This window comes from Gossypium raimondii, chromosome 13 (assembly GCF_025698545.1).
Source record: "Gossypium raimondii isolate GPD5lz chromosome 13, ASM2569854v1, whole genome shotgun sequence".
NCBI classification, from domain to species: Eukaryota; Viridiplantae; Streptophyta; class Magnoliopsida; order Malvales; family Malvaceae; genus Gossypium; species Gossypium raimondii.
Genome location: NC_068577.1, coordinates 33,378,882 through 33,397,897, shown reverse-complemented (window position 1 = coordinate 33,397,897; position 19,016 = coordinate 33,378,882). Strand labels below are relative to the sequence as shown.

The following is a 19,016-nucleotide window of genomic DNA, read 5'->3' as shown; positions in this document are numbered from 1 at the left end:
TAATTAATGTATATTTTTTTATAGGTTTATATACTAAAAAAAAGTTCTTTTAAGTTCCTTTAATTTATGATTTTTATCCATACAAACCCTTGGTTTTATTATTAAAGTGAAATTATTTTGAATTCTAAGTTGTTATATTAATTTCTTGATGAAGCAATGGGAATTATATACAATTTAACATCAATATAAAATTTTAAAAGAGTGATAAAACACTTTAAAAGAATTAAAATATTCTTTCAAAGGATATTATGTTTTTTTTTTTGTTTGTTTAAAAACTATTTAATTAAAAAGAAAAAGAAAAACCAGTATAAGAGCAGGTGTAAAAGTTTTAAGTGGATATTAGCGGTTTCTATATATCATGCGACAAAATTCATGGGAATTAAAAGCGGATTCAGCTTGACAATTAATCCCAAAATATCCTATTCTGATATATAAATATATTTAGAAACTAATATTTAAAAAAGTCGAGTAGTTTGAGTAGTTTTACTAATAATACAAAGAAAATCAGCGACTTAAGAGAGAAAAGCTGTACTGGCAAAAAAAAGAACAAGGAAAATCTCTCACCAAAAACTGAAAAAGTCAGGTAAATTTTTTAATGAATCCTTTTTTATCTTTCTGTACCTTAATTGCTTTCCGTTTGAATTTGAAATCGGGTTCTTTTGCTGGGTTTTTAGCTCATTTCTGCTTATTTCTAGTGTATCTTCCATATTTCCTTTTTGAGAATTTAGCTCCTTGATTCAAGAATTTTTGGCGTAAATCTTATGTTTTTCTTGCTTTAATTTTTTGGACGTTTGATTTTTCATTTTTGGCTTTCGGTATTTTCCTCTTTTTTGGTTAGTTGTAATGGTTGGTGAAGATATTTTGCAAGTATATTGATTTATTAATTGTTTTTTCTTGGCTTATTCCTGGTATCTTTTAGACTTTTACTTTGCGTTTAGCACAAATTGAGTGTTTTATATAATTCGGGAAGTGAAATTTTTTTATCTTATGCCATGAACTTTATGGTTGATCCAGGTGTTTATTCTTGTGATTTCTCAGAAGTTTTCTTTCTCTATAGTTTTGGCTTAACTGGAATTGTGGAGAAGGAAATAAATTCAATTTACAATTTCAAGCATTTGTGGTGTTCTGGTATTTTAAGACGTTAATAATCTCATTTAAAGTTGATTGACTTTATCTTCCTGTAAATAAGATTTACATTATTGAGATTCATGTGTTACTTTTTGTTCTTGCCTCTGTTATCTTGTTCATGAATACTGAGTGAAAAATATATGATTCTTGTTCATTGATTTTCGATATTCACAAATCATATAAAATTTGTTGGAACTGTCACTTCTAGTGCTATTGGTTAGCATAATGTGAGAATGATAGTTGTCCAGATATTTGCAAAGTTAAGACGTGAAGAACGGAAACATGATTCTGAAGTACATACCACTAGATGAAGGGATGATGATAATGGATGAGGCGATTGTGAAGGCAAAGAAGATTATTGAAGGGTACCCTGAAACAAAGTTCTCTGGAGAAGAATACCAGAGGTTCTATGAGTATCCTTTGTTATCCTTTGTTTATATAGGGATTTACTTCAATTAGATTAACCTGCAATATCATCTTACACAACATAGGTTAGTGTTGTTAAGATAAAAATGTCATCCTTCACAATTTCCGTAGATGTGTTTATTTCATGTGCACTTACCATAGCTCTAATGAGAAAACGATGCAGCTTTATGAGAAATTCAGAAACAGCTTGGAAGAGAGCATCTTTTCAACGGTGAGACAATTTGAGATTTCAACTACTTATATCATAATGGTTTTTCTTTAGTTTGTTCAGTTGCATCTTGAAGTCATTTGTATTAGCTTTCTCCAGACTTGCTCTTGTGGTGCTCATATTCCCAAATGCAGACCTCTTTTTTAGGACAGCTAGGGAAGGTGTAGGACCGCAATGTGGATTTACACACAAAGTTTGACACATGATAAATTGAGTGTGCATTTATGAATTTTCTTTTCTTTTTTTACTCTCAGGTACTGCCGACTTTAGTCAATAAACAAGGTGCAAATTTGTTGAGAGAATTTGTAGTCATATGGTCTAATTATAAGCTGATGGCAAGATGGTTATGTAGATTCTTTGAATACCTCGATCGCTTCTTTATCCCTCAACATATTGAGCTTGAGTCACTAAATGGCATCTCTTTTTCTTGTTTCAGGGATCTGGTAGGTGACTGTTTATTCTTGGGACAGTTTTACCTGAACTAAATGTGCTTTCCTGATGAAAATTGAAAAACTTTTGGAGTAATTGCTATTCTTTTTTGGGTCTAATATAAATTTCAGGTCTTCAAGAAGTTGTACTGTAGATTAATTGAGGCTGCATTAACTTTGGTAATTTCCATGTGCTTGCCTATGGTAAAAATTTTAGTTTCCCTTTTAGTGGAATTTGGGTCAGTTCAGTTTTACATGCAGATCAATCAGGAGCGTGAGGGACAACAGATTGACTGCGTCCTGCTGAAGAATGGCTTGGATATCTTTGTGGAAATTAGTGACTACAAAGGGGTTAACTATTATGAAGATTTTGAGCGGATCATGCTTACAGAAATCTCTGGTTACTATTCTCGATTAGCTTCAGAGTGGCTTCTGCATGACTCATCAGCTGAATATGTTCAAAAGGTGTTTAGTTGTCAAATACTTATATTTATTTAATTGTTATTGACAATATTAATCGTCTCCTAAACTTTCTAGGTTTTCTGGTGCTTGAATCGGGAGAAGCAAAGAGCTCGACAGTACCTACATCCTGACACAGAAGTTAAGATAGTGCAGGTATAGTCAATGATTTTAAACTGGAGAATTCCTTTTTGCGCTTTTACTGGGTTATATATCAAAGTGTGCTTCCAAATGAAACAATTGATGAACATAAGGCAGTTGTATGGGAGTTTCTGGCTGTGTTCTTGGTATCAATATAAACTGCTTGCTTGAGCTTGTTTAACAGTGGTATCAGCTACAAATCTGTGCTCTCTTCTGGGTTCAATCTTAGTAATTTGGAAGGTGTATGTTTTCCCTTTTTGTACTCTTATTATTTCGATTCATGCTTGTCATGGAGATTGGTAAGTGTAGATAACAGCTGAATTTATTTGAAAGTTGATCAAGTTGGGGCTCTCCATCTTGTAATGATCTTCACAACCTGGACATGTATATAGAAAATCCATTTTACAAAGAACAGATTCTGTCACTTATATAGCATTAGAGATTCCAAGAAATGTCAATAACTCTTATCTTCTATGGTTTCTGCAGGTTGTCAGATATCATTTGCTAGATCAAATTGCGAATAAACTGATGGAAAAAAGGCAAGCTGAGAATTCTGGCATGGTGACAGATTATCAGGTGCCAATAAATCTCCAAATTAGTAACTTTATCATTGTTGCATAAGTCTATCCTATTATAGTGGTATTGTAATGCATGTGAGTGCACATATTTGCTCCAAGTCCTGTTAGTGGTCTTTGGCGAGGCAATTCTCTTGGATCATTTGGTGGGCTTGGAACTGGAAGTTTCAGGGTCTTGGAGCATAATCATTCGAACTATGTGTGCTTAGGTCTGGATTCTTTGACCTACTTTTTTGTTACAATTTTGTGTGGTTTCGAGGAGACCCCAAGTCAATTGGATGACTGAAAAATTACTGATGTGTATTTAAATCTAGTTTGTGAGATTGTTACATTCGGTTTAGGCTCTGTTGGTGGTGTAGCCCGGAGAATTCATTCACACTGCATTGGAGCCCCATTTAAGGCCAAAATACCACAGGTACACACGTACCTGATTGTTTTGACTTCAACAGAGCTCTAGTGTGGCGTGAATGGATTCCCACCACACCGGACTATGCCACCGAACTGGGCCCATAGTGTGCTGAATTTTCATGAAGTCAAAGAACCATGGATCCTGTGCAGCCCTGCTCATAAACAACAGAACTGAAAAGAAATATTTTTGAATGTCTCCACGGTTAAGGCGTTCGAGAACTCGTCCATAATTTATCCTCCTGTTGCCTGATTTTTCTGCGCAGATTATTCTTTTGATTCACGGCATATATGGATTGCTTGCAGGAAATATTGTCAAAATATGCTGGCATGTCCCTTCAAGAGGGAAGTTCTTCAACATCACCCGAAGAATGGCTCTCGACGCTAATGGCAAATTCAGCACATATATGCTAAACTTGTTTTGAGAGCATTATCAGCAGATGTTTGTACAAATTACTTTGATAAAAATATAGTTACCAAAAGTCGACCTAGTGCTGCAACCTCTTTCTTTTTCTGTTTTCCCGAAATGCAAAATTAAAGTTCAGCTGTTCATTAGTTGAATGAAATTGAGATGTTTTGTATTTATGTTTTTTGCCGACGGCAGATTCACTCCTGAAGAATATCCAAAGGCTCTTTGCTGCTTCACACTTTTTATTTATTTTTTATGTAAAACCATAACTGATGTAGACCTTATTCAGAATCTATGTGTGCATTGATAAGAATCTTGTTACCTATGTATGTGTTGAAGCCTAATTTCGAACAAGCCTTTGGATACAACACACCAGATAACATGGCATTAACTCATGTTACTGAGAAGAGAAGAGTGAGTTTGCTGGTGATTTTGACTGGAGAAAAAGAAAAGACATTAATGATGCTAGAAAAGCAGATGAAAAGCATTCAGAAGCTAATAAGTATGTCGTTAGATCACATTATAGTTTTGGATCAGAGATCATGGCATGGGAAACAGCTGCAAATTCAGTGTCTCATAGATGTTTCCTTAAGTCGGGTCTCAAATTATAGTATTACCATATAAAATATATTAATGCTTTTTCAAAAGCATTGTTAAAGTTATGTTTTGGTACCTTCAGAATTTTTATTTGTAGAATTTGCACTTTAATATAAAGTAGGAAGTGTAATCTATACTATTATTTATACCATCTCAGTTAGAGAAGTTACTCAAATATCTTATATTTAAAATAAGTTATATATTTAAATCGGACTTTAATCTCTTTATTTTAAAACAAATAATAAAATAATATTCATATTATGAGATTTGTCCCTTGCCATTTCAATTATATTAAAATAAATTTATTTTACCACTCAATCAAAGTTTTATTTTAATATTTTTTGTACATTTTATTTTATTATATATACTTTATTACCTCCATCGATTGTATATAATAAAATATTATTGATTGAGTTTGTGTTATAAGTGAACTTGACACTAACTCAAGGTTGATGACAATATCATGGTAAACAATTGTAGTGCATTGAGTATTATTAATATGATATATTTACGTGTTTAAATTTTATTTACTTACAATTTAATCTACTTTTATTTTAATATCGTATATATTTTACGTATTATCATTAATCAATTTCAAACCATACGTTTTATTATTTACTATAGTTATTTTAATCTAACATCTTTATTTTAAAAACATAAATTTAACATGAATACGGTGGAATTTTTGGTTTAAACTTATTCCTTAGTATAGTTATATCCGTTACCTTTTCATTAATATTTTTAAAATAAACTTTGAAATTTACTTTTTTAATAAAAAATCATTTCAATGTCTAATATAAACTTTGCATTTACTTTTTTAATTAAATTTTCTTTTTTTATTTTGCAATATGAAATAATTTTATATTTATTTTAGAACTTTTCAACATGAAAATTTTACATATGCAATATTAATTATTATTTTAAAAATTGAAATGTTATTTGACTATAATAAATTTATATATTATTTACAATATCAATATTTATATTATATGAGTTAAAATGCAAATTTATTGCCATGTTGTAAAATGAATGTTGAAATTTACCACTAAGCTTTAAAATTTATTAAATTTTTCCACCAACACTTAAAGTTTTAATTAAATTTTACCTTTCAATATTGGTTTTGACTATTTGAAAACAAAATTTAACAAGAAAAATATTATTTCAAATATTTTATTTAATAGTTAAAATACAATTTATTAAATATAAAATTGATAAAATAAATTAGAAATTTTATTTAATGAAAGAAAGACTTGATTTTAATATATATATCTCAGAATTTCAAAAGTTAAGTTTATGTTAAGTTTATTTTTTATAAAATAACTTTGTTTTATTTTAATTAATTTATTATGGTAACTAGTAAAATTAAATATTAAAAATATTTTATTAGATTTGTCTTCAAATTGTTTTAAATTACAATTGAATAGAAAAATTCAATAAAAATCAAACTTCAGTGACAAAAGTTAATTATACATATGTAGCAAAATTCACTATAAAATTAAAATATAGTGGTAATTTAATGAAAATATCAATTAAAGTATAAGGATAAATTTCAATTTTCATATGAAGTATAGGAAAAATTGTAAATTAACCTTATATATAATATTTAAATTTAATACGTCCACACTAATTTATTTTTAGTTAAAATGTGTTTTAAGTCCTTGTATTTAAAAATTTAAATACCACTATTTTAAGGAATTTAGTCTCCCTCTTTTATTTTAAGGAATTTAATCCCTTCACTTTTCAATTTTAAAAATGCAAGTCTAATTGTTAACATTGTTCAAAAAAATTTTTGTTAAATTCAGGCTCGTTACAATGTTATTATTTTGTTACATGGCTACCAAATAAGTATTTTGTAATTTCAAAATGTCACCATCGAATTTGATAGAAGAATTTTAAGGTGACATTAACAATTAGAGCTAATTCACTACCCCACACAACACTTCAACCAATCAAACAAAAAGCCAAACTAAGCCCAAACAAAACAAAACACAAATCACAATAACTTACAACCATACCTTTCTCGACGTTGGTTCAAATTTCCCGATCTTGAGTCTTCTTCAGGGCTTGCCTCTGACCAAGTGATCAACAAGGGAATTCCTTAATCCGATGTTTTGTGGACCCACATCTGAAGCACGCCCCCTAATTTTTTTCGACACTCACCCAGATGGTGCTTACTACAGAACCCACATACCAGAAAATCTGAACCATTACCAGAACCATCCTCATTACCTTTCCTAAAATTTTGTTGAATTCTAACCCACTTCGTAAACCGCGGCTCTGAGCTAGAAGGACTAATACCTATCTTATTTCGAGCCTTACCATGACCCTTCTCACACTCAACACACTTACTTTTTTTCCTCTGCTTTGGACCTTTCCAGCATGGTCTCAAAGACCCTCTCCAAAACTCCCAACATTGACTATGTTAACAAATCAACACCAGTCTCTGAATTATTACCACTAGTAGCTGGCGTAACCACAACAACTTCTACCTCATGAGAAAATACACACCCCGGCAAAGTAGAGGACTCATCTAAAATCCCACTGGGTTGATTCTCACAAATTTTCTTACCACCAGATTCCGTAACAGTCCTTGCGTCTAAAATCTTAGGTATCTACATTTCTATAACACCATAATTAGAGATAATAATCTAAAACCTTACATTTCTAATCTTACAATTTCGATGTTTCCTACGGACCAGCAACGGAGTCTCAGACACTTGTTTGAAGAAACACAATTTCAAAACACTGTGGTATTTTTTTATCGAAAACTCTTCTTAAATCCATGCATGCAGATATGTTAAAAACACAGGCCGAGTTTTTGCAAACCTAGCTATGATACCAGTAAATATAATACCCAAAAACCCAGCCCAGAAGTTCCAACCAGATTCTGGAGGTCACATTGGCCACTGGAATGACTCACAAACAAATTCCAATCAAATTCTAAAACACGTTTCAAAAACCTCTTTTGCTTGTATCTTACTGAAACTGATAGTAAACCTTGTTTATGTTTTACAACAAAAATTTATCACAAAAATCGACTTAAAGTCAAACTTTATAACTTGTATATTTTCTTGACAAACAAATCGGATTTACGAATTCTGTAAACCAGAGTTTCAAAATCAACATAGCAACGAAAAATCTGTCGTTTACTTTTTAACAGAAAATCGTAAGTTATTCCTAAAAACTATGTGATTATTAAAAACAGTAGCAGATTGATTAGTTAAAAAAAACCATGCATGGAAATCACAATCTTAGTTCAAAAACAAAAATCCTACTATAATACAAGTCCAAAAACCAAACCCATACCATAGTTTACATAATCTTTCTTACAAACCAATTGAAAATGATTTACTGAATTTTAGGAAAAACTTATTAATCCAAACCAAGAGATTTACGAAACTTCGGTACCTCCGATTTGCTAAGTCCTACACCTAATCTCGAGGGTTACTTGATAGGAGAAAAACTAAGGGTGTGAGCTACGAAAGCTCAGTATGAGTCTTAAACAAATGCAAATAGACAGTACAATATTAATTAATCAAACAAACATGCAAAACCAAATCTGTATCACAATCAGATATCAGTTCAGAGTAGAGCATCGTAATACGTTAACATTTTGACAATGTTCAAAAACAGGGTCATATTTCAACTTATGCTAACTCACAACATATTCATGATCAATACAGGTTAACAGAATCTACATTATGCAAAATTTCTGATTTACACAACTATTCAATCTTATAGCACAAACTAGTTTAACGGGATCATAATAACCATTTGCACAAATAATCACAATTATTCATATATTTATAAATAAATAACGTATCCATCAATACAACACTCACCTCAATCAACCAATAATCAACATTTATATCCAAATCATTCCTACAGAACCCTAAACGAGCAAGGAATCATTCGGGAAACAAAATGAATCAATTAACGAAACAGAAATAAAACTGCAAAAACTAGACCACACGGCCGTGTGGCTAAGCCGTGTGGGAAGGTTCAAACCATATGATGGGATACACGGCTATGTGAATAAGGGACACGCCTGTGTGACAGGGGGACACTACCGTGTGACTGAGAGACATGCCCGTGTGACAAGGATACACAACCGTGTGAGCAAACCGTGTAACTCTCTGAACCATGTGACAAATTTTACACACTTAAGCAGTAGGGGAGACATGACTGCGTGGTGGAATGACATGCCCGTGTGACTGAGGCACGTGGCCGTTTGGCTAAAGGATACGCCCATGTGCGATCGACAAATTTCCCTAACAAAGGTCACACAGTCGTGTGGCCAATCCGTGTGACTCAAAAATTAACATGATTTCTACAGTAGCACACGGTCGTGTGGACCGCCCGTGTGCAGCACACGCCCGTGTGGTTCATAAACCACCCCAAAATTTGCTGCGACTCATGAATTTAATCATCAAAATGACCCCTAATTACAAATGATTAAGAAACACACCTGAAAGGTGATTCTCACGCACTAACGATCAACCAAAGAACTTTAATTATACAGATATGAAAACTCAATTTTAAAAACACACTAAACCTATAAGTAAATCGGTCTAAACCATATACAAAAATCAAAGAAACCAATGTAAATCTCAAGAAAAGAACACTTACACTTACCCGATTCAACACTTGATTAAATGGAAATCAAGAGGACAAGCAAAACCTTGCTAAGCGAAAAATACAATGAAGCAATCGAGACTTGCGAAACAAATGAAAGTCATCGGGAACAATAAAGAATTGGAAAAGAGAATGATGGAAAAAGGAAACGCAATAGCAAAAAGGGTCCAAAACAAAAATCTGGAATTGAAAAAAATAAAAGAAACTGATGTGAGGAGAGTGGATGAACGAGAGAGAAGTTTAAGGGATTCCCCTTTTTGACAAATTAAATTAAATATAAAATGAAGTTTTAACAAGATCCTATCAATTTTTTTTAGATAATTGGAACAAAAAGAATTTCCCCTAAGCACACACAAGGACTCGAACTTGAAACCTAAGAGTAAGCTCCTCCTAACCACTGAACCAGCATGCTCATTCTACTCTTGAAACACAAAAACTAATTTAAAGGCCCATTCGAACCACTGACCCAACCAATAGACCTTAATACTTCTAACCCCAAATTTAGGGCGTGACACTGTGCATATTACGATGGTGCATGTGATTTTTCATATATGGTTTAGATATGATCTATAATCTGGTGGTTCTATGAAATTTTGATATGTAATAAAATTTGAAATTTACTCTGGAAGTCATGAATAAAATATCTCGTCAGTGTGAAAATAGAAATATGAATGCTATTTGACCCATTTAGGTGATGGACATGATTTCGATCATGGTTAGAAAATAACTAATAATATACATGGTGAAGGGTGAATAAATATGTAATTTTATAGTCACTTGATTGGATAATTGATGGTCTTATAATATGACTATAAATGTTACACCCTTGTATATATGTGGTGTGTTAAATTTGACTATGAATGCAAAAAAGTTTTAAAGTCAAGCATTGACTTTGAAAAGAAGCTATGAAAAATGACAAATAGCAAATGTGTTGTCGAATTTCATCAAGGGATTCGGGGCCTCTTTACAACAAATTAATTGGTGAAAAAGACATGATGTATGGTTTCATATATTGGGTAATTGTGAAATTAATTTCTTGGATATCAAGAAATAAATAAAGTAGCCAAATATGAAATTGTCATGATAAGAAAGATAAAGTGATCACTGTGATTTGACAATAGTAGAAAGAATATCATTGATATAATTTTTTTTGTGAAACAATAGTAGAAAGGATATCATTGATATCATTTTTTGTGAAAGAATGGGTAATTAAACATGATAGGGATGTTGGTTTTGCGAATTTTCAAGACACAAATAAATATAAAGTTTCACCATGTGGAATAGATAATTAACATAACTATGTTGAAAATTTGAAATTTAAGGATGAGGTACAAGCTTATAATGTTTGAGTCACCCATGATGGAAACTCAACTCAACGCTTGGCATAATGTCAAATCTTGAGTTTAATGAGACAAAGTACATCACCAGTATGTGATTACTAACACTATAAAATAATATATAATTTATCATCCTAAGGTAAAAAGTGTTTAGGTTCCCGTAAGGATAATGAAAGGATCAAAGTATTATACTCTTAATAGACTCATAACATAAATATGTTAGAGTAATATAATTATAGGAACACTCTTTATGGGATCTACCTATATGAGTGGAAGTGTGGCCGCTTCTGAGAGCTCAATGGCTTAGCTCTGACAACACTCATGAAAAGAGGTTATCAAATAGAATAGCTCTGACAACACACATAACCATAATAGTATCCCTAGATACTGTGCATTGAATGGTGTTGAAATCATTGTGTGAGATGTGTTCAGTTATCAAATAGAATAGCTAGTTCAAAGCATAGTCTATAATGCAATTTTTATTAACTTTAACATGTTTTCAGTAAGTGAATGTTAAATTGTAAGAAACTTTCATTTATGAAATTAATTTCTAAGATTATCAAAATCTAGAATATCTTGAAAATGGGGAAAACTTTTGGAACATTTTCAATATATATATAGTGTTTCAATAGTTTCAAATGAAAAGCCATAAGGAACCAAAAGTTGTCACTATTTATAGTAATGAGTTATATCTCTTAAATTCAAAAGTTACGTAACTTAATTATTAGCAAAAGTCATAATTATTCAAGTAGATATCTATTGAATAATTATGCTTATTACTAAAGATATGACTGTCCATTTGGGTAGTTATGTCCCTATGAAAAGACATGAGACCTCCTATAAATAGGAGAGTAATTTAATTTGTATGACATGCCTAAAAATATAGAAACAAAGTTTCTTTCTATTCTCTTACCATCTTTTACATTTCTAGATTGTTCTATAAAGAATTGCTGCAGAAATTTTTTATAGGAATTCATATCCTTACTATGCTCCACTTAGTGCTTAATGGACTATTTTCGTCCGTGTAAAACGTAGACAATCATATGGCCTCATTGCATCCTCAAAGTTAATTTTCAAGTAACTCTTTGGCACACCATAATATAGGTAGGGAGAATAAAACCTTAAAAAAGTGGAATTTATACACGCCTTGAAGTCTTTATTAAATTCTCATAAGTTTATTTTTATCCCTACACACCAACACTAACTACCCTTAATAGGGAATGGATGCGGGAGAGTATTGTAAGTTTGTCCAAGTCGCGAATTTAACTTAGGGCTCTAGACGTTCGGAAAGAAAGTTGGATTATGACACAACTTGAAACACAAATGAATCCAAGTCAGATAAAAAAATTAAAGAAAGAAATTAAAATAAATAACTAAGATAAATAAAATAGAACAATAAATCAAATATTAGAAAAAATAAAGAAAAAAATAAAGAAGATAGATGAAAAAGATGGAACGTGGCGTGTAAAAGTCCTAAAAAGCCTTAAAAACAAGAAGAATTCATAACCCCATTCAAGTGACTCTAATTTCCCCTCCAAGAAAGAAAACTTGGCAAAAAAAAGTTTGAAGATGAGGCCTACAATCTGAAAATATTGTTAAAACTCTTCTAAAAGAAAACTTAAGAAAAATTCTTGAAAAGAAAAACTCAAAGAGAATTTATTAATTCAAAGAGAAGTTGAATAATAATGAATTGATTGAATTGTATACAATGCAAAGGCCTTTATATAGGTTAGCTAAATAAATTTAAATAAAACTCTTAAGTATACTAGAACTCTAATTAACCTAAACAAGTAGTTTTAAGCTAAACTTTCTTGTTGACATAAAACTCCTAAATAACTTAAAATACTTGATAATTATAAAAATTTGAAATAATAAAATAATAAGAGCTGATAAATACAATATTTGGTTCATGTATAATAAAAATTAAGCCTAAAACCTAAACCCAATATGATTTAAACTTGAATTAAAAGCCTAAAACTTGTAATTTTCGTAATAATCCTGTCCAGAAATTCTGCTCACGCAGTTTTCACTAAAATAGTCATAAATTGAGTTCCCGAACCCAAAATCAAGTGATTCAAAGTGTGTTTCGAAGTAAAGGAATAGATATTCGAACGCTATGAAGACATCTTAATCCAAAAATTTTCGAATCCTATCCAAATATTTGTTGCAAGTTGACTAATCCTTTTAGTTTAAAAATTGACAGCTTGGTTGAATTGACTTTAATACATTTCACCTTTTGAACTTGTTGTTGGGCCTTGAGATAGTGTAAGCCCATCACACCAATGGGTCTAAAATTGGGCCTTGAGACTCATATCAACCCCACAGGAAAAAAGCTTTTGAAAATAATTTTTTGATATTAAAAATTTTAAATATATTTTATAAGTGAAGTTAAATACATTTTTTTGTAATCCAATTTTTTTTAGGTTAAGTACTAACATTAGCCCTTCTTTAAAGTAAATTTGCGATTTCTTCGGTAATGTGCAGATCGAACTGGCAGATCACGACAAGAATTTAAGTATAAGTCTATGAGGGAGAAACCCATGACACCTTCTGTGAAAGTCCGTAGGGACAGTAAATACATGATTCTGTTTGTTTGCTTGTGTGGGGTGATCTGCCAAGTCCTTGTGGCAAGTCTTGTATCATCATATTGGAGTATTCGATGATATTTATGTAATAGAATGTGGTTATCCGCCCTTGTGGTAAGTTCTGGACAAGTACTAAGAATTCCTTGATAGATAAGTATATGGTAAGGGTATGATACGTCTGAAGTTAATTTGGTTGAATTAGTTTTGTGATGTAATCGAATACGTCTTAAGAGAAGTCTCTTGAAAAGACGTGTGTATCTGTATGTTCAAAGAGAGTATCCGCCATGGTAATTTATTAGTCTAGAATATGGGCGTATTTGTAGTTATGAAAGATATATGCATTTGTCAACCTGAGTATCTGGTATCTATCAGATCTGAATGGTATCATGGCTCTTTCTGAAATCTTATGGAATCTAAGTTGTTTCTCATCTTGGTTTATCCTGGTATTATGTAACAAGGATGTGGTGGAATTCTTCTAAATATTTTAGAATAGTTCTCATCGATATGAGTATGCATTGGTCTACAGGATATGATATGATTATCAGACTTAGTAAGGGTATCTTCCAAATAAAAGATTTGTAAGTAGAATCCGCCAATAGAATAGTACTAGTGATCAACTGTTCTGGAATAAACGTTCAAGGTTATTTGATAATAATAGAAGAGATTGTGTCTTCAAGTAAGGTCTAGAGATAGCCAAAGAGTTAAGTGAAAGATAATAAGTAAAGAATGGTAAGTGGCGTGTAAGTATGTATAAAGTATATATAACTGAAGCTGTGAAGTATCCGCCAAAGACAAAAATGGCAATCCAAAGACTCAGGATGTAAAATTCAGTAAGAAAAGTTTAAAGGTGTTTTGTATATAAACTCACTAAGTTTGTATAACTTACAAATGTTATGTTTATGTTTCAGGTATTGTAGTGAATGATATCGCCAGGACGGATGACACCAGGAATTTGCCATAGAAGGGGCAAACTAGGTTATTATGCATACATTGGCCAATTTGGAAAAGTGGCGTATAGTAGGATTATGCCTCCTAGAGTCAGTCTTTAGTAAAATTTTGTGTTGTAATTAAATTATGATAAGTCTGATGTATTATTTTATTTTTTAAATACTTTACTTTAATAATGAAGCCTTTTATAAAATAAATAAGAAATATGCTTTAAATCAAGAGTATGCGATGTCTGTTAAAATCAATTCTTAAGTGTCGTGATGTAATACCTAAAATCCAGACCCAGTGATTTGGGTTGGGTTGAAGGCGTTACATGAGTATTCAAAAATCCTTCCTTTGCTTAGTAATTAACAACACTAGGAATCACCACTAATTATGTTAAGTTGGTAGTTAAATATGTTAAGCGGGTAGTTTTGATACCAATTGTTGAAACCTAATAATTGCTAATTGCTTTTAAACTGAGTGTTGAATGGAAGTTCTTGATTGTAGTGGCCATTGTAGTTGCCACTGCAATAAACAAGTAAACAAAGTAAACAATGAACACATATGATTGTGTATGCAGTTTGGTTTCCCTACATTTGCGGAGCCTTGCTTAGTGAGTAATTCCACTATCTTTAATACATGATACAACAAGTGAATCATACCCTATCACTCTCTAAGGATAGATACATTGCCTTTGTACCTCAATAGTATAATACTCACATCTAAATTCTCTCTCTGAGAATTTAAGTTGTAAACACGATCTACTTACACTTCAAGTGCTCTCACAAAATAAGTTCCTTAATGAACAATAAATTGCTATACAAGTCTCTTAATATATAGAAGTTTTTGAGACTTATTAACATACTAGTGATCAATTACAATCCAGCCCATTAATAATACAACTACAAAATAGCAAAGTTATATACTAACAAAGGCCAATGTAAAGTGGATTGCTGAAGATTTGTTCTTCAAATAAGTCTTCAATGCAATCTCGATCAATTCTCCATAATCTAAGGGGTTTAATTGTGTGATCTGAGTCAATCCAATCTCCAATGATATTTTCTTCAAAATGATTGGCCTTCAAAGTCAGGCTTCCATATATCCACAATATCAACAGAATTCAAAGCTGAAAGATTTTAGTTCAATAAATTGTTTGCATATTAAAAACAATTTAACCTTAACAAAAATATGTGAACAATTTATTGAACCAAAATCTTTTGGCTTTGAATTGTGTTGATATTGTGGATATATGGAAGCCCGACTTTGAAGATCAATCAATTTGAATGAGATGTGTGGAATGACATATCTAACCATGCTTGCTAAAAAATTACTCTTTTTTGCCACATGCTTTGCTCAAAAATTATTCTCTTTGCCACATGTATCTATTTCTTGAATATTTATGTATTCTTAATATATTTTCAATTTACTTATGTAAAATGATTTTTTATGCAACTTTAAATTAATTGAAATATGCTACTTAACAAATTTATTTAGAGTGTGACATAATTATCACTAAGAATGTAGTTTACAATTATATTGATACACTATTAATATTTACAAATTTCCACAATGTTAATATTTTCAAATAAGGAAGTTAAGAGATTTGTTTATTTAAATTTTCAAAAATGTTCACAAATTAATATTCATAATGGATATTTTAATTCCTTGGTAATAGTGTTTTATTTCAATAATTTCACCCAATAAAGACTAAAATATTATAAATAAATAAATACTTAACAATAAAATATATCATGCTCTTATTTTTCATTTTACACTATTAGCTTTCAACTATCAGCTAAGTTTTATCAAACATTTTTAAAATAAATAGTTAATAGAATCAATTGGTAAAATTAGTTAATAGAATCAGTAGGTCAAACCAGCCACCGCAATCAGCAATCAACTATCAGCCAATTGCCAAACAAGGCCAAACTATGTTTTTCACCCACATCGTGTACTATGTATCTATATTATTATATATTAAGCATTTTACTGAGTTGATGTCACGAGTCAATCGAGCACCAACTCAATTAGGTAATGGCAAAAATACCCTTTATAAAGTAAATTATATTAGTTTGAGGGTGTTTTGTCATTTTATATCTTTATAGAAAAATTTAAACATATAATAATATTTAAACCCAAGCCTCTATAGTTTTTAACATTTACATTTTATCATTCAACCAAAGCCTCATGTGTTACTTATATCACGTTTTTATAAATATATTTGTTATATAATTTTATTTTTCACCCACATCATGGGTATGTCATAATCTAGTATAGATAATTTCATTGATTGAGTTTGTGTCACAAGTCAACTCGATACATTGTGTATGTGTTATTATTTTCAATTTCAAACTATATATATCATTATTTAATAGGTAAACTACACAAATAGTCACCCAACTACCAAAATTTTCATTTTGGGCACCCAAAATAAAAAAATTGCAATTTAGGTACATACATTACATAGTTCACTCATTTTGGTCACTCCTATTAAAATCTCTAATGGAAATCTGACATGACATTTTTTGACATGTAAACCAATCATTAGATGCCACATGGCACAATTTATCATGTCATAAGTGTTGCATACCACTTTACTTAGTTTGTTCATTTTGATCACTCATATTAAAATCTCTAACGAAAATTTGACATGACATTTTTTGATGCGTAGACCAATCCTTGGATGCCACATAGCACAATTTATCACGTTATAAATGTTGCATATCACTTTAAAAGACTAAAAATATGTTTTTTTTCCAAACTAATTATTAACCAAAATAAAATAAAAATAAAAATTAAATAGTTGAAAGTGCCCGTATATCCAAACCATCTTTCTCAAATTTGAACTTAGAATTTGCAAAGAAAAACATTTTATTATTTTCCATCTTCTGCTTCATCTCAAACCTTCATACACAACAAGCTCAAAAAAGATCAAATTAGTCCAAAAGAAGCATTCAAATTTTTTCCTTCAATATTTCATGATTTCTCTTTCATCAATTGTTGTTTCGGCTTTAAATAAAATGAAAAAGAAAGCCCATGAGATATTTGCAATTGAAATTTTGGATTATCTCCCAACTCATTTTTGTAAGAGTTTGGAATTCAATTCAAGAAAACCCCATCTATTTTCATCTTGGTTTTTGTTGATTATGGATTGTGCCTGACCTGTTAATCTAGTCCATGAATGAATACTGTGTATTTGGTTGGGACTTTTTTTTAACTGTCTGAATGGAGTTTCTTCTTCAATATTTATTTTTTTGACCAAGCAGCAAAGAAAACTGAAAAAGAAAAAATATATAATATATGAGAAAATTTATACTTTTTTTCTTTTCTATATTTTATGGCAAGAAACCGCTAATCTTTTCTTTCTTTTTAACAACAAGTGTTTAAAGAAACGAAGAAAAGAAAATCTAAAATCAAAGGTGATTAAAGATTGAAACTTTATTGAAAATAAGAGGTTTTGAAGGAAATATGGAGACAATTTTAGGGAAGGAAGAATTAGGGTGATGTTTTAGAAGAAGAAATCAATCTTTTGCAAACATAAAATAACACTTTATTTTATATTTGAAAGAAAAAAATTCAAGAATTCTACAAATCAAATAAGGTTGAAACTTAAAAGGAAAATTTGAATCAATAGTAATAGCCAATGATTAAAAAAATCACAAAAGAGAAATCTATGAATTAAGGTTTTTTCTTGGTAATGGAAAATTGGGAATATGAAAAAAATTAAATTAGGGTTCAACCCCATTTATATGAAAAGATTGGGACTAAAATGATAATTTTTTATTTCATTTAAATTATGTGGAAAATCAAAATTTAAGAATAATTCTAAGTCAGGTTTCACTTTACAATTTTAATAGGAGTGACCAGAATGATCAAACTACATAACGTGGGTGCTTAAATTGCAAAAAAAATAATAATAATTCGGGTTCCTAAAATAAAAACTTTTGAATGTTTCTTCAGATTCCTAAAAGAAAAACTTTTGAAAGTTGGGTGACTATCTGTGAAATTTACCCTTATTTAATACCAAGCCAATTATATCATTAGTGCTAGTAATTACTATAGACAAGTCCAAGGAAAGTGCTAGACAAATTGATGGAAATTTCCTATAATGACTTTGCATTTCTTCTCAAATATCAAACTATTGGAAAATATTTGTCTATGGAATTGACCTGTAAGATTTCCAGTAGCTTTTCGTTGCAACAAATTTGGTTCACTTTTCAAGATTATTGCTCTGATTTCATGGATCTTCTGCCTTCCTTTATCTTCATTTGGTAACCAAAATTCCCAGGTGAATTTTTCTTTCTTCATTGCATCTTATGTTTTTGTTTCTATATTTGATCTGGTCTAATTAAAGAAAAAGTCAACTCAAGCAAACCTTCTCCTGAACTATGCAACACTCAAATGATGTAAACTTGATGTAATTATCAGGGCTTTACAAAAGTCTACTTTCAGACAAGATGATTTCATGTTTGAAAGTAAAGAGACATGAAAAGAAGTAGATACTTTTTGACAAAAATGGAGAGGTTTTATTAGAACAACTGGTTGCCTTCTATAATGGTTGGTCCAACCCCATCCGTCATTTCTCTGCAGAATAAATTATCATAGCAACAAATTGCTATGATGGAAATCGGATTGTAGTTTATGATGGTGGTTATCGATTGTACAAAGACTCTTTAAAGGAACGTCCAATATTTTTTAAGAAGTACGATAGTAATTGTCCCCTTGGATCAGAATATTATGCTTACAAAGATAT

General features: G+C 30.8%; 1 protein-coding gene across 3 annotated transcripts; it reads left to right on the top strand.

Annotated features, from left to right (window-relative positions):
* Positions 1-355: 355 nt before the first annotated feature.
* On the top strand, positions 356-4,502 carry LOC105783523 (cullin-1). 3 transcript variants are annotated; one of them, XM_012609025.2, is made up of 9 exons: positions 356-583; positions 1,369-1,541; positions 1,666-1,765; positions 2,017-2,205; positions 2,323-2,370; positions 2,452-2,655; positions 2,728-2,805; positions 3,277-3,366; positions 4,077-4,502. In XM_012609025.2, exons 2-9 carry the CDS (start codon positions 1,411-1,413, stop codon positions 4,182-4,184), a joined length of 948 nt encoding a protein of 315 aa, XP_012464479.1. In that variant the 5' UTR covers positions 356-583; positions 1,369-1,410; the 3' UTR covers positions 4,185-4,502. The 3 variants fall into 3 exon arrangements, with proteins under 3 accessions (XP_012464479.1, XP_052482833.1, XP_012464478.1); XM_052626873.1 differs by having other exon boundaries at positions 1,337-1,541; XM_012609024.2 differs by having other exon boundaries at positions 357-583; positions 1,377-1,541.
* Positions 4,503-19,016: the final 14,514 nt, after the last annotated feature.